Source organism: Xiphias gladius, chromosome 17 (assembly GCF_016859285.1).
Source record: "Xiphias gladius isolate SHS-SW01 ecotype Sanya breed wild chromosome 17, ASM1685928v1, whole genome shotgun sequence".
Lineage (NCBI taxonomy): Eukaryota > Metazoa > Chordata > Actinopteri > Istiophoriformes > Xiphiidae > Xiphias > Xiphias gladius.
Window position 1 is genome coordinate 10,171,912 of NC_053416.1, and position 13,022 is coordinate 10,184,933.

General features: G+C 41.3%; 1 protein-coding gene across 2 annotated transcripts in view; it reads left to right on the forward strand.

The window, feature by feature from the left end:
- Positions 1-7,965: 7,965 nt before the first annotated feature.
- cpeb4b (cytoplasmic polyadenylation element binding protein 4b) overlaps positions 7,966-13,022 on the forward strand; it is a 33,247-nt gene continuing 28,190 nt past the window's right edge. For both annotated transcript variants that reach the window (XM_040149866.1, XM_040149867.1), the window contains exons 1-2: positions 7,966-8,401; positions 9,253-10,489. In XM_040149866.1, coding sequence (XP_040005800.1) covers positions 9,299-10,489 — 1,191 coding nt within the window. In that variant the 5' untranslated portion in view covers positions 7,966-8,401; positions 9,253-9,298. The remainder of the gene's footprint in view (positions 8,402-9,252; positions 10,490-13,022) is intronic.

Genomic DNA, 13,022 nt, shown 5'->3' on the forward strand with positions numbered 1-13,022 from the left:
TACTTTGAGTCGGAGATTTGGGGAATATCTGCTGCATTCACACCATGTTGGCAGATTGAGAAAGGACAAGAAAAACCCCCCCTTATTCCGACTTGGCAGTGTTCAAGCATTTTCCCAAGGTAGTTAGCCGTATTGCTAACCTTGTAGTCACACTAGATACACAGCCTAAATTAGCTTGTTTTGCCATGTTACGTATTTTTTGCAGTTTTTTACCAAGTAAAACAAGATACAAACAAATAGCGTATAGCTCCTATAAAATGAGCTGAATACTGGATTTTATTATGATATAACTTCAAGCGGCGGTGCATTTGCAGCCATTTTGACTCAGACTCAGAATTAGAAGTCGGTGGATGATGTGAATGGTTCTTTCTGCTCGACAGCTCATAATTATGGTTTAAATGATATGCCAAAGTTGCAGCAGGGCTACAAAAAGTCCTGTTTGGCAAAAAAAAAAAACCCCACAAAAAACACTGGCAAAGTGGCTGCAAAGTGACCATCGCTGGCAGTGAGATTTAAATAAATTCCAATATTAACACGAATGTTTGCAAGTGAACTAATTAAAAATGAGCTATACCCTTTTATATTCACTTGTTACCAATTTGTAACACAATTTGCAACCTAGGCTTAATTTCCATTTATCTGGACTACAAGTTATGATTCACCATCCATTACTGTTGGAGTCACAGCCTTGCCTTGAGCTAAATATTACTGTTGCGTGCTTACATGCTCACAGTGACAATGCTAACATGCTGATGTGAAGCAGGTTTACTGTTTACCGTGTTCACCATCTTAGTTTAGCATGTTAGCATTGCTTATTAACAGAAAATGCAAAGTACAGCTGGTGGGAATGCCATTAGTTAGTAAGTATTTGGACATTAACCAATGTATTGCAAAAATTTAAATCTGGACGTGATGATGGCACTAAAAAACAGAGTTATATAAAAATCCATATTACATTCTTCCAGAGGGAATCATGGAAAATATATATTCTGGATTTTATTATAATCCAGATTATAATGCTCTCTGAGAAAATGACCAATAGACATTTGACCTGATCTGTGACTTCAACATCACATTACAAACAACAGCTGTAGATGATCAAAACACCACCTCCATCCAGCAGCTGTTGTCCTTGTTCCTTTCAGCCTGTCACCCAGCCAGACTTATCAACCACGAAGAAGTGCCCAGAAGGTAAATGAAACCATGCCTTCTTTAGAGGCACATTTCCTCAATTGATTTCACTCTCTTCCTCTCTCTCTCTCTCTCTCAAACACACACACACACACACACACACACACACACACACGTTTATATTCTTTAATTATAGCCCCCCCCAAAGACACACTCAAACAAACACACACACACACACACACACACACACACACACACACACACACACACACACACACACACACACACACACACACACACACACACGCACACATACACACGTGACCATTTGGAACAACAATACTTGTTTCCTAATGTTTTTCTCATGTTAATTCATAAGAAAAATAAAGATGCAAATATATGAAAAGAAGCAGAAGCAGAGTCACTTTTATATGTCATGAACAGTGAATGAATGAACAAGTACCCCAAATCTGACATTGCCATGGCAACAACAAATTCACTCAATGCAGACTGCCACGTATAGTACAAGAGTCACTCAAGATACAAGGATGTAGTGAAAGATATTAAGATAGACAAACATAGTTATACATTTATCCGTACATCCTTGACCCAGTTTCCCCACAGAGAGGGATCAATAACATTTTGGGTTAACAAAGACACTGTTTTCAGTCCCTGTTTGAGTAGAATATACTGTAAAATCTCCTTTTACACAGTTTTCTGAAACTTTTTGGCATTAACATGTGCAGTTCTCATCTAATTATCATTGTTAGCACCAGGGCCAAAAATGGATAATTCACCAGTACCATTTTTCTATGTCACTTGCTGTAATTATGCAAATTTTGCCAATTTTGGTTCCTCTCCAAATAAAACTAATTCCAATTGTTGCAGTTCATAAATTGTTAAACGTTTTTTCAAAATACGAATTTTTGTTTTTTTCACCAGGATCAGTTAGAAAAGAGCACTGAAAAATCAGTCAAAAAGCAGATTTCACAGTTTTGCTGGTGTGCAAAATGTTGAATTTTGAAATATGTGTTAACTCACTTAACCACATATTTGCTCAATCTAGTGTGCATGCACGCACACACACACACACAAACACACGCACGCACACACACACACACACACACACACACACACACACACACACACACACACACACACACACACACACACATCACATCACAGACCCCCAGCTGCTGCTCTGTTGTAATTTATTATCCCTTCTGTACCCAGTGGAGTCATGAAATCAGCCTGGCCTTTATGACACACACGCACACAAAGTGACACACACACACACACACACACACACACACACACACACACACACACACACACACTGAGTCCATGTGTCTTTTTCAAACAGTCATCATGGCCCGCTACCCGCCAGAGACCTCTGTGGCTTAATTAGTATGGCGTCCTAAAGGAGAGCACAACGGGACTAAATACACTGGACAGATGAAGGATGAGAAAGGTCTCAGGTTGTCACAAGAAAATGAAAACACTGAGGAGAGGAGTTGCCCTCTAATATAAATATATAGGAAGCTGAATGTTTTCATTTATATTTATAATTATGTTTTCAAATATTATGAATGTTATTTTAAGTCAGATCAATACAATGGAAAAGTTACTTATCTATCAAGTCTTTGTGTGTAATGATTGTAAACAATAGTGTAGAAAATGAATTCAAGGCCACTTAAGCTCTCGTCAGAGACATTTACAGTAATTCACAAATTAGATCGCCTATGTTTTAGTGTTACTCAAGACGTTCCAATTGAAATGTTTCAGATAGGAGCATTTATACACTTATACATAGTTATCTGTTTTTGCGTCCATCCCTGATCCATCTTTGTCACTGCTCTCTTATCCCTCCATCCTCCTCTCACATATTTGCTTTTTGCATCATCTAGTTCACCCCCCTCCCACTCCACCTCCTACCCAGAGGTCCTTGTTGTGTCCCAGAGCCACCCAGGAGCACGTCCACACCGTTTTGTTAGCAACATGCACACTCTCTGAATATTTCATAAGACACAAACGCAACTCTACAACAGCACATCACGAGGCTTTGTTACATTGTTCAAAACTGTCTATCTCTCCCTGAAACAGCTACATAATTTACACAAATACAATTGCTGTCAGGTGAAAACCTTGTATTTCCCAAATTTCACTTTGGAAAACAGCCGTGTTTTTGGATGGATCACAATGCATTTATGAGTTGGTCCAATCACATGAATGGGCTGCAGAATTTTCTCTACCATCACAGTAACAGATTTTAAGATACACACCATCAATGTTGGAGTTATGAGCTTAGCAATTGCACATATGCACTTAGGGACCTTTGTGCACACATAAAATTGCACACTCACACTAAGAAACACACACACATGCACTCTGGGAGGAATTGCACCATAATTATGCCTAAGGTAGAGTCGATTAATTTTTTAATGGATTCAATGTTTTATTCATAGCACCTATCCAGTCTTGGATATGGTAGAGCACACACACACACACACAACCACTGCCAGAAAGAGAAAACAACGTAAAACTTGCTATTAGCAATTTCATACAGTAGACAAATTACACATATCTGTAGCTTTGCACAGAAACATTTTAGGCTAAAACTGTAGATACGGAAATATAGTCCATAAATAATTTCACAAATATTTATGCCATGTCCCCTCTGCTTTGTGTTTTCTTTTTGTGTTGCTCCTGACATTGGGAAATTGATTTAAAAAAAAAAAACAAGTGTGTGAGACAGAGATTGAAAGACAGACAGAGAACGGGAGGAGGAGAGGGTGTTGTCTCCTGAGTGGGGCCAGTCAGACTGGTTTTTTTTGTCCTAGAAATCCATTTACAGTACCAGTGCCTAATCATCCACCCCACTTTGAGACGAATACCCTGCCCTATGCAAGAGATACTGTAAAGCTGGAGCACATTTAGGACTATCAGACGTTACTCCTTCCTCCTGCTGATTCTCGTCCTCCAGTGTGTGATTAAGATTTCACTTGAACACTTATGCTTGTGGAACAGAACAGAGATTAGAAAATGAAGGAAGGAAATGGAGGTCGCAAGTAGGAATGACAATATATAATAGAAATGCATGATACAAATGTTAAGCTGGAGCTGCTGTGCTGTACATGTCACGTTGGATATCTTACATTGATTAAAAAGCAATGCAGGGAAAATGTTTATTGGGGAAGATAGCTGCTACATTATTATATCATTATCATCAGACAATTGAAGGACTATTTATATTATGCCAGAGAAGATAAGAGGACAGAACAGTTTGCACTCTAAATTCAAAAAGAGTAGTATTTTCTGATATTTAATAACAAGGTCCTTGTAAAAAGGGAACTGACCAAAATCTGTTTTATCTGGAAGTAATACAGCTTTGGGCTAATGCCGCTCCATTCTAAAATGAAATCCATAAATAAAAACCATCTGGGTTCCCTATTATGGAGGACAAACGCGCAAAAGTTTGAAAAAGTTAAGATTTCCTTCAGTTACTGTTATCAGTGCTGTGGTTAAGGGAATGATCTGTCTAGGTAAACAATGGAAGTAAGGGCAGAAGCAAGATCAAACTGTGAAATGTATCTTTTCTCTTAATCGAAAGCTTGCAATTAATTATGTGTAGCATGAAATTGTAAAATAAAATGACTCAAGTACACTTTTGAGGCTATTTAACTCCACATTCTATCTCGTGTGGGTATTTGCACAGCTCGCACCATTTTGCAAACTGAACATGAATAGCGTTACTATCAGATATCTGTAATATTTTTTTTAAATCGGATTACTTTAAGCCGGTCACTCCCTAACGCTGCCAATACCTGCCATCCACCTCCCGTCCCCTGCTCATCCTTTCTGTACACATTTAATAATGCAGAACACTGCAGATTCCCCAATTTATCACTCTCTCCCAGCTGGACTTGAAGTGACAGATTTATTAGATAGCTATTTGTGGCTGCATGTAACACTGCCATTGGAGGGTCGGTGAGACTGACAGAGTCAAAGCTGTTTGATGACCTCGAAGTGATAATGACCGTGCCGGAGAGAAGGACACAGAGGAGGACAGAGAGGGAGATAAAGAGATGTGGGGAATGGTGTGGGCGGCTGATGAAGTAAAAAGGGTTAGACATCTGGCAGAGTAAAGCAGACACAGACATATCTCTTAGCTGGGTTATGCTGTGATATACCAGAGAAAGTGGGAGAGATTGAAATTATTATGTGGTAAATCACAACTTAACCTGTTACATTGGATAGGATACTGTGCATGCAGGGAATAGCTGCAATGCTTGGGCTAGTTTTAAAATACAAGTGGAGGTCCTGCAGGGATAGATTCTATAATGGAAGAGTTTGAAATTTTTGGAAATACGCTTATTTGCCTTCTTGCTGAGAATTAGATGAGAAGATTTATACCACTCTCATGTCTGTCCATTAAATATGGGGCTGGAGCCAGCAGGAAGTTAGCATAGCTTAGCATAAGGACTGGAGGCATGGGGAAACAGCAGGTCTGGCTCTGTCCAAAGAAAGGTCAAAACAAAAAGACCTCTAAAGCTTTCTGGCTGCCTCGCATCCTCACAATAACAACAGGACTCCCCAAGGTCACTGCACCAAGAAATAGTCCATTTAAATATATACGTGTGATTTGGTTTTTATCTTTGGATAGAGCCAGCCCCCCTATAGGGGACATAATTTGGAGACAAAACAAAGGAAAACTGAGAAGAAAAAAATTAAAGTAATGGCTTACAAAAAAGCATGTGAATTTTATTATATGTGAAGCCCATTTCACATATAAAAAACCCAGATGCAGGCAAATGTAATTTTCAGACATTTCACAAGTGAAATATAAGACACCACATGTGATGAAATTATATAAACACGTTTTTTTCAGACAGATGGAATATCACAAATTGTATCAGATGTGCTTTTTTTTGTAAGAGAACTTCCCATAATATTGTGTGTTACTATTTACCTACATACATATAAATTCTAATACATTTTTGATATGCAGTTATATAATATTAAAGATAATGATTTTAATAATGTTTTTACATAGTTATGTATGATTACTAGAATTATTATTATGTAGTATTTTAATCTTTTATTCTCATTTAATTTTATTTCAAGAATTATTTGCGGGTTGTTATCTTTTTATATATTTTTTGTAAAAACATAATGATGTCAGGAAAAAAGAGAAGAGCCTTATGTTTTTTAAAGCTTGATCAGAAGAAATTACAAGGGGCAGCAATCAACAATGTGGGAGTGGAATACAAAGAAGAATATAAGTGGCTTGCCCAAGAAAAAAGGGATACCATGAAGCACAAAACAACAACAATACCTACTGGAATTACACCATGCCTTCCCGTTGCATTTCTAGAGTAGAGTCAAGAATTGTAGTGTCAAGAATTGGTACTGGGTTTGCGCTCTCGAATTCAGGCTTTTCAGAAGGTTTATGCCAGGTGTATGTGGCCACAATCCACAGTCCCCTTCGCAGACCGTCCACACGCTGACAAAAAAGTAAAGAGAATCTACAGATGCAAAAAGAGTACATTTATTACATGTGCAAAAAAAGACAGACTGTGAATGAAATGAATTTTTAAAAATGTGAACAAAAGTGCATTAGTTCGTGAATTAGTTAGTGAAATAGTTTCGGTCAAAAGACAATCATCAGCGCAGCTTACAGACCCTGTAATTCAAGAAACATAGATGGGCTATCAGACTATCAACGAAGACCAGTTAGGACCGGAGAGCAAGGGCGCACAAGGTATTCCTCATGAACTCAACAACCACCCAGGTTCTGGTCACACAACCTGCACGGAGAGCAGAATATACACTGACAATGCATTTATATGTACGCAACACCCATACATCACCATACATGAGCTCCAAATCTTGTATGCACTCAGTTGGCAGTTTATTAGGTACACCTAGCTAAAACTGATGCAGTGGAATATAACAGTCCTGCAATGAATCCTCTCTTCATGAAGGTTATAATGTTCAGTTTTTGTTGACACTGTTCTAGAGAGGTGTTGATTCAACTGTATGACGATTTCGAAGGCTGCAGTTTGTGCTGCTGCCGAACAGTACTGCATTATACAGAGAGTTGTCTCTGTTATTTAGCCTGCCCTCACTGATATAAATGGCGTGGACAAAATAATAGAAAAACCTGTTTACATAACGCAATACAATCCCACAGCACCACAGGCTGCAGTCTCCAAAATGACAAAGTTAAATCAACACCTCTCTGAAACTGTGTCAACACAAACTGAACATTATAGCCATCAAGGAGGTAGGATTTATTGCAGGGCTTTTGCATTAGATGCCAATAGTTTTAGCTAGATGTATCTGAGTGTATAGTTGAAAAAAAACAAAGAATAAAAAAACAAAACAGTAATGCAATAAGCTGTTATAGGAAACACGTTGATTCCTCATTCATACCTTCTGTATGTACACTCTACACTGAAGGAGCATGAGATCAAAAAGCTTGGGCCAAGGATGCTCTTTTTCTGAGGCATTGCCATCCTGTCGAGAAGGGGGAGGGGGTGGGTATCTCAGCTTTCTCACGACCTGATACCGGCTATATCGTGAAAGGACAGCACTGTGCTGGGAGGATTTTTTTTTTTTTTTTTTTTTTTTTTTATGATTCCGACCTCAGTGGGCAGTACTTCTGGATGGCATGGGAGTATTATTGGTGCATGGCTGTTAAATGATGAAGAACTTGGGCGAGGTTGCCGGCCCTCCGTCCAATCACATGTCGAGGTGTGGCCCTCCGAGGGAGTGGCCAGGATGGAAAGGGTGGCGCCAGAAGCGGAAGTGTGTCTCGGCTGATCTCTCGCAGTTATTCGGCCACGGTCGGTTCCAGGAGAGAGGGGCAGCCAAGAAACGCACAGGAATCGGCTGGCTCTGCAGGAAAGACACTTAGCGAGAAAAGATACTGAAATCGAACGAACAATGAACCCCATCGAGTAAGGCTTGTGAAAGACCCGCGGCCGAATATATATCACACATTGCCACGTTAACAAAGCCCTTTGGTGATACGGTCCAGATCAGAGGCAGCGGATAGAGAGCTGTGTCATTGAGCAGGCAGGACACGTCAGGAGAAGGGAGAAAAAAAAAAAAAAGCTGACCGACTGCACTGTACGAGTCAGCTATCAAATCGCCCCTGAAAAGCTTTGCCTGCCGTGCTCATCTTTTCGAGGACACCACCTTGCTGTCAGCTCGAGGGAAGGATCTCGACAAAGACATCGCCGAGGTCGAAGGTGGTGATCAGAAGGTGAAAATAAATTTTACTCGCCTGTATGCAGCCTGTCCGGCTAGCTAGCGTTCCTGCTAACGGTTAATAGCTAGCTAGCTAACGCTAGCAACGGGGGGAAATGTTAGCTGGCCAGCTAACATATCTAGTTTCTTTAAACCGCTTGACTGTCGACTGTTACCACAAGTGTAAAGATCTATTAATGAACAATAACGTGTGACACTGCTCACTGGGTGCATTTCGATAGGAGTAAACAACTGTATGAGTTATATCTGATCATTTTTTTTGAGGTTGGACTGGCAGCTGTCAAACAAGGTCGAGTGGTTTTCTTCTGAACGTTATAACGGTTTATTGTCAATATATTAAACATTAATTGATGTTTTGTGTTGCCGTGTTCTCGTCGACGTTATACGGTGGGTAATTAATTGTCTGTCAGTTGGTCTCCGATAAGAAAACGTCTCCCTGTGTGTGTGTGTGTGTGTGTGTGTGCGTGTGTTTGTGTATTGGCTTGTTTCTGGCTTTACTGGTGACTGCCAGCAGCTCAGCTGTAGACAAGCTGGCAACGTCACGAGGTTATAATTAGCTAAAGATGTAATGTTAACTGGTTGGCTTTTGGCAACTTCCCAGAGTAATAAGGTTAGATTGTTCAGTGCAAGAATGAGCTCATTCATGACAATATTGTGTGATTATCATATGTCTAGGAATTCTCTGAGGGAGTAAAACAGACCCAACAGAAATAAAGATCTTTTATGTCACTAGGAAATGTCTGTGTCCATCACTTAGTTGGTTTTAAATCCCTTGATCTATAGTGGAATGAGAAGGGCTGACTGCTAACTCAGTGCATGCCATCCTGTGTGCTCTTCTCTCAATAGGACCAAACGATCACGGGATAGCATTTGTGTGTGGGGGAGAAAACAAATGGGGGATTACGGGTTTGGAGTCCTAGTTCAAAACAACACTGGCAACAAGTCTGCATTCCCGGTCCGAATCCACCCGCATCTGCAGCCCCCACACCACCACCAAAATGTGTCGCAGAGCCCTGCAGCTTTCATAAACAGCACCACAGCCGCAGGGAATGGCACCACGGGAGGCTCTCCCTGGCTCTTCCCTGCCTCTGCCACCCACAACAGTGTGCAAGACGAAATCCTGGGGGGCCCAGAGAAGCCCAAAGCACAGCAGCAACAGGAAATGCAGGAAACGCAAGAAAAGCAGCAGCAGTTGTCCCCTGGGAGTCACCAGGAGGGTGGAAGTGGTGGTGGGATCATTTCGGAACTGGAAAAAGCCCGTTCAGACGAAGCCAAGACAGACAATGGAACATCTGAAGGAAGTAATGGAAAGGAGAAGCAGCTACGTCTTGAGTCTCCAGTCCTGACAGGCTTCGATTACCAGGAGACGTCTGGTCTCGGGGGAACTGGCCCAGTCCAGTCCAGTACAACCTCATCATCACTTACTGGCTTCAATAACTGGTCGGCTGCCATCCCGCCGGCGCCATCGACGATCATCAATGAGGACGTCAGCTTCTTCAACCCGGCCTCTGCCAGCAACGGTCCCCTGCTGTTCCAGAACTTCTCACATCATGTTAGTCCAGGGTTTGGTGGGAACTTCTCCCCCCAGATTGGACCGGCGGCGGCCTTGTCTCAGCACCACCCGGCTCCCCCTCCACACCCCCACTTCCAACATCCCCACAACCAACACCAGCAGCATCGGCGCTCCCCGGCCTCACCACACCCTCCACCGCCCTTTCCGCACAGGAATCCGGCTTTCAGCCAGTTGCCACATTTGTCCAACAGCCTGAACAAGCCCCCGTCCCCCTGGGGTCCAGCCAGCTACCAGAGCCCCTCTCCTTCCCCCGGCTCCTCCACCTCCTGGAGTCCCGGAGGAGGCTATGGTAGTGGTGGCGGTGGCTGGGGAGGGTCTCAGGGCAGAGATTATCGCCGAGGGCTGAACGGTGGGATGACCCCCATCAACTCTATCTCTCCATTGAAGAAGACCTTCCCCAACAACCATGTGGCATCCCAGAAGTACCCTCGAAACAGTCCTGCAGGCTTCAACCCCAAGTCCTGGATGGATGATGGAGTCGGCCGCAGTGATAACATCTTCCCCTTTCAGGTCAGTTTGCCTGTGACGGCCTCATTGTGTTTTTTTTTTTTCCTCTCATGAACTGTAAAACATTGTGCTATTTTTTTCTGTGCTTATGTACCTAAGCGTGTGTGTGCACTTTGTGTGTTAATGCTTTATTTGTTAATATTTTTCAGCAGTGACTGCTTGCTGCCTGAATGATTAAACATCAACATGCCATTTATGTTAATTATTATTGTTTTATTTTTATTACAGTATGTGGTATAACTGCTATTTTTAGAGATGGGGGGAGGGCATGGATTTACATGATGCATTTGTTACCGTGTTAGCAGAGAAAGCATTCGTTTGGCTCTGTACGTCCACAGCTGTATGTCCCCTGATGATGACTAATGTGGCTCTGTCACTGCAGTGGTGTGTGCCACGTATACGAGCTGGGGGGTTGGAGGGAGGAGTGGGGGTGCGGGGAGTGGAATGGGCATCAGGGATGGAGAGAGAAAGATAGGGATAAGGATATAGAAAGGGGAGAGTCAGGTTAGAAAGGGTGAAAGCAACAGAGGGTGCGAGGAGAACGACCACGGGAATGGATGATCGAGAATGACAGACACTGAGACATAAAGACAAAATTAGATACACCGGTGAACAAGGAGACATCATTATGGGATTTCTTTTATTCTAGTCAGAAAAAAAAAAAAAAACAATGGTAATACTGTAGATTGATGGACGAAGCTCTATTCTTTACTTCTTCCACATAACAGCTAGTCAATCTATTTTATTCTGTGAAATGGAGCCTAATGATTTTTCAGGATTACGGCTTTATTAATCACCCAGGTCATGGCTGTCAAGCCTAGCAAGTCGTTTTCAAAATGCCAGCCTATTCATACTGTAATTTTGATAGCTGGGTTCACACACAATGAAGATGGCTCGAATAATTGTATTATCGCATGTAGAAACCGGCGATAAGATTGATGGAAAGAGGTAAAGGGAGCGTGGAGATAAATTCATTTTATTGATCCACCTCATGCTTAATTGTGTCGGTCGTTACGAGGAGGCGGAGTTGAAGGGAGAGGTCGCTAAAGGCCCAGCTAGGCCTAGTGACCTGATGAGAGGTTTCTTTAAGTACTTTGCATATCCTTTGCCTTCTTACCTTTGGACAATGTTCCTTCATCCACTGGCAGTTTGCTCTGTCAAATTAACTTCTGGTCAGTCATAGATACTTGGTTGCCATCAATTCCCAATGTCATCTTGGATGGTGTAGATAGTGTTAAATTGTCTGAATGATTGCTTGCCTTTATTGTTTCAGCTGTCTTTCAATAGCTTAGCAACATTACTAATTGGCCTTAGACACCGCTAGTGACAGGCTGCTTCATTTCCTGGCTATGCCCATCCACCCAGGTGAGTCAGCTCAAGTAGCATTGTTCATTAGTACATTTTCTTCAGAAATGAACTAAAATTCTCCAAACAATCAAATTCACGTGATTAAAAATGTAGAAAATGATGTTTGCTTTGAACTTTTCAGGTATTTCCTTATCTTCACTTGCAATTAATGACTCACAGTGCAAACAGGACTTTGTACTGACATGTCTTGACATGTCCTGAGTATTTTCGCTGATTAAGTAGCAAAGCTTACCTCTGACCAGCAATTTACCAGTAGATCACAGCCTAATTGTTGTAGGTAGTCATGGGGTAAGGCTGTTATCTGAGCTGATCCAAATCATTAGGCCCTTATCCTTATTAATATTTTGGAGTCATATGTGGGTAATATCAACTTTAATAAGCATCATATTTAAATAAAAATTCAAAACTTACTTGGCAGTAGTAAATAGTTGTAGATGACATAAAAAGGGTTGTAGATCCCATCAACTAGCACGTAGCTCCATTAGTTGCTCCAGTTTCATCGTAACCGTGATTCTGCATCCATTTTGAGCAGTGGCGAGTCCCTTCTGTTACATCCCCATATCAGATTTAAGCTAAAGCTAGAATTACTGCAGCTGCAGTATGTTGCTTTTCCTTATGGTTGAATCAGATCAGCTCAAGTAGCATTGCTCTTCTGCCCCCTTGATACTGTGAGGTCAGATTTAGGATGGGTGTCAAATGGCCTTACTCTGTGTGTGTGTGTGTATGTGTGTGTGCTCATGTGTGACTGATTATGGAAATATAACACATTTACAAAGAAGAAGAAGAGTAACAAGGAATTGATTATTTTGGTCTAGATAAGAAAAAAATATGAAGATGTATTTTTAAAAAATTAAGATTTACATTGCATTTTAGCCCCTAAACTATTAGACTTGGATTTGACAGGTGTGAGGTGATATAAAATGGCACAACATTTTAAGAGCCAGTTGAGAAGTTCCCTTGTTTTGAGCACACATTTGCTGTGACAACAAGGAAATGCTTTAGGTGGACTGATTTCAAAACTTATCAAAAACTCCACTTTTTATTTTTCCTCCAGAACAACTCCTCTCTGTGGTTTGGAAATTAGGGTTTGGCCCAACTAAGGTGTTGTTTTCTGCTTATAAAAGAAGCATCCACTTGTAAAGAATAGTTAAGTGTATTAAATTATGAA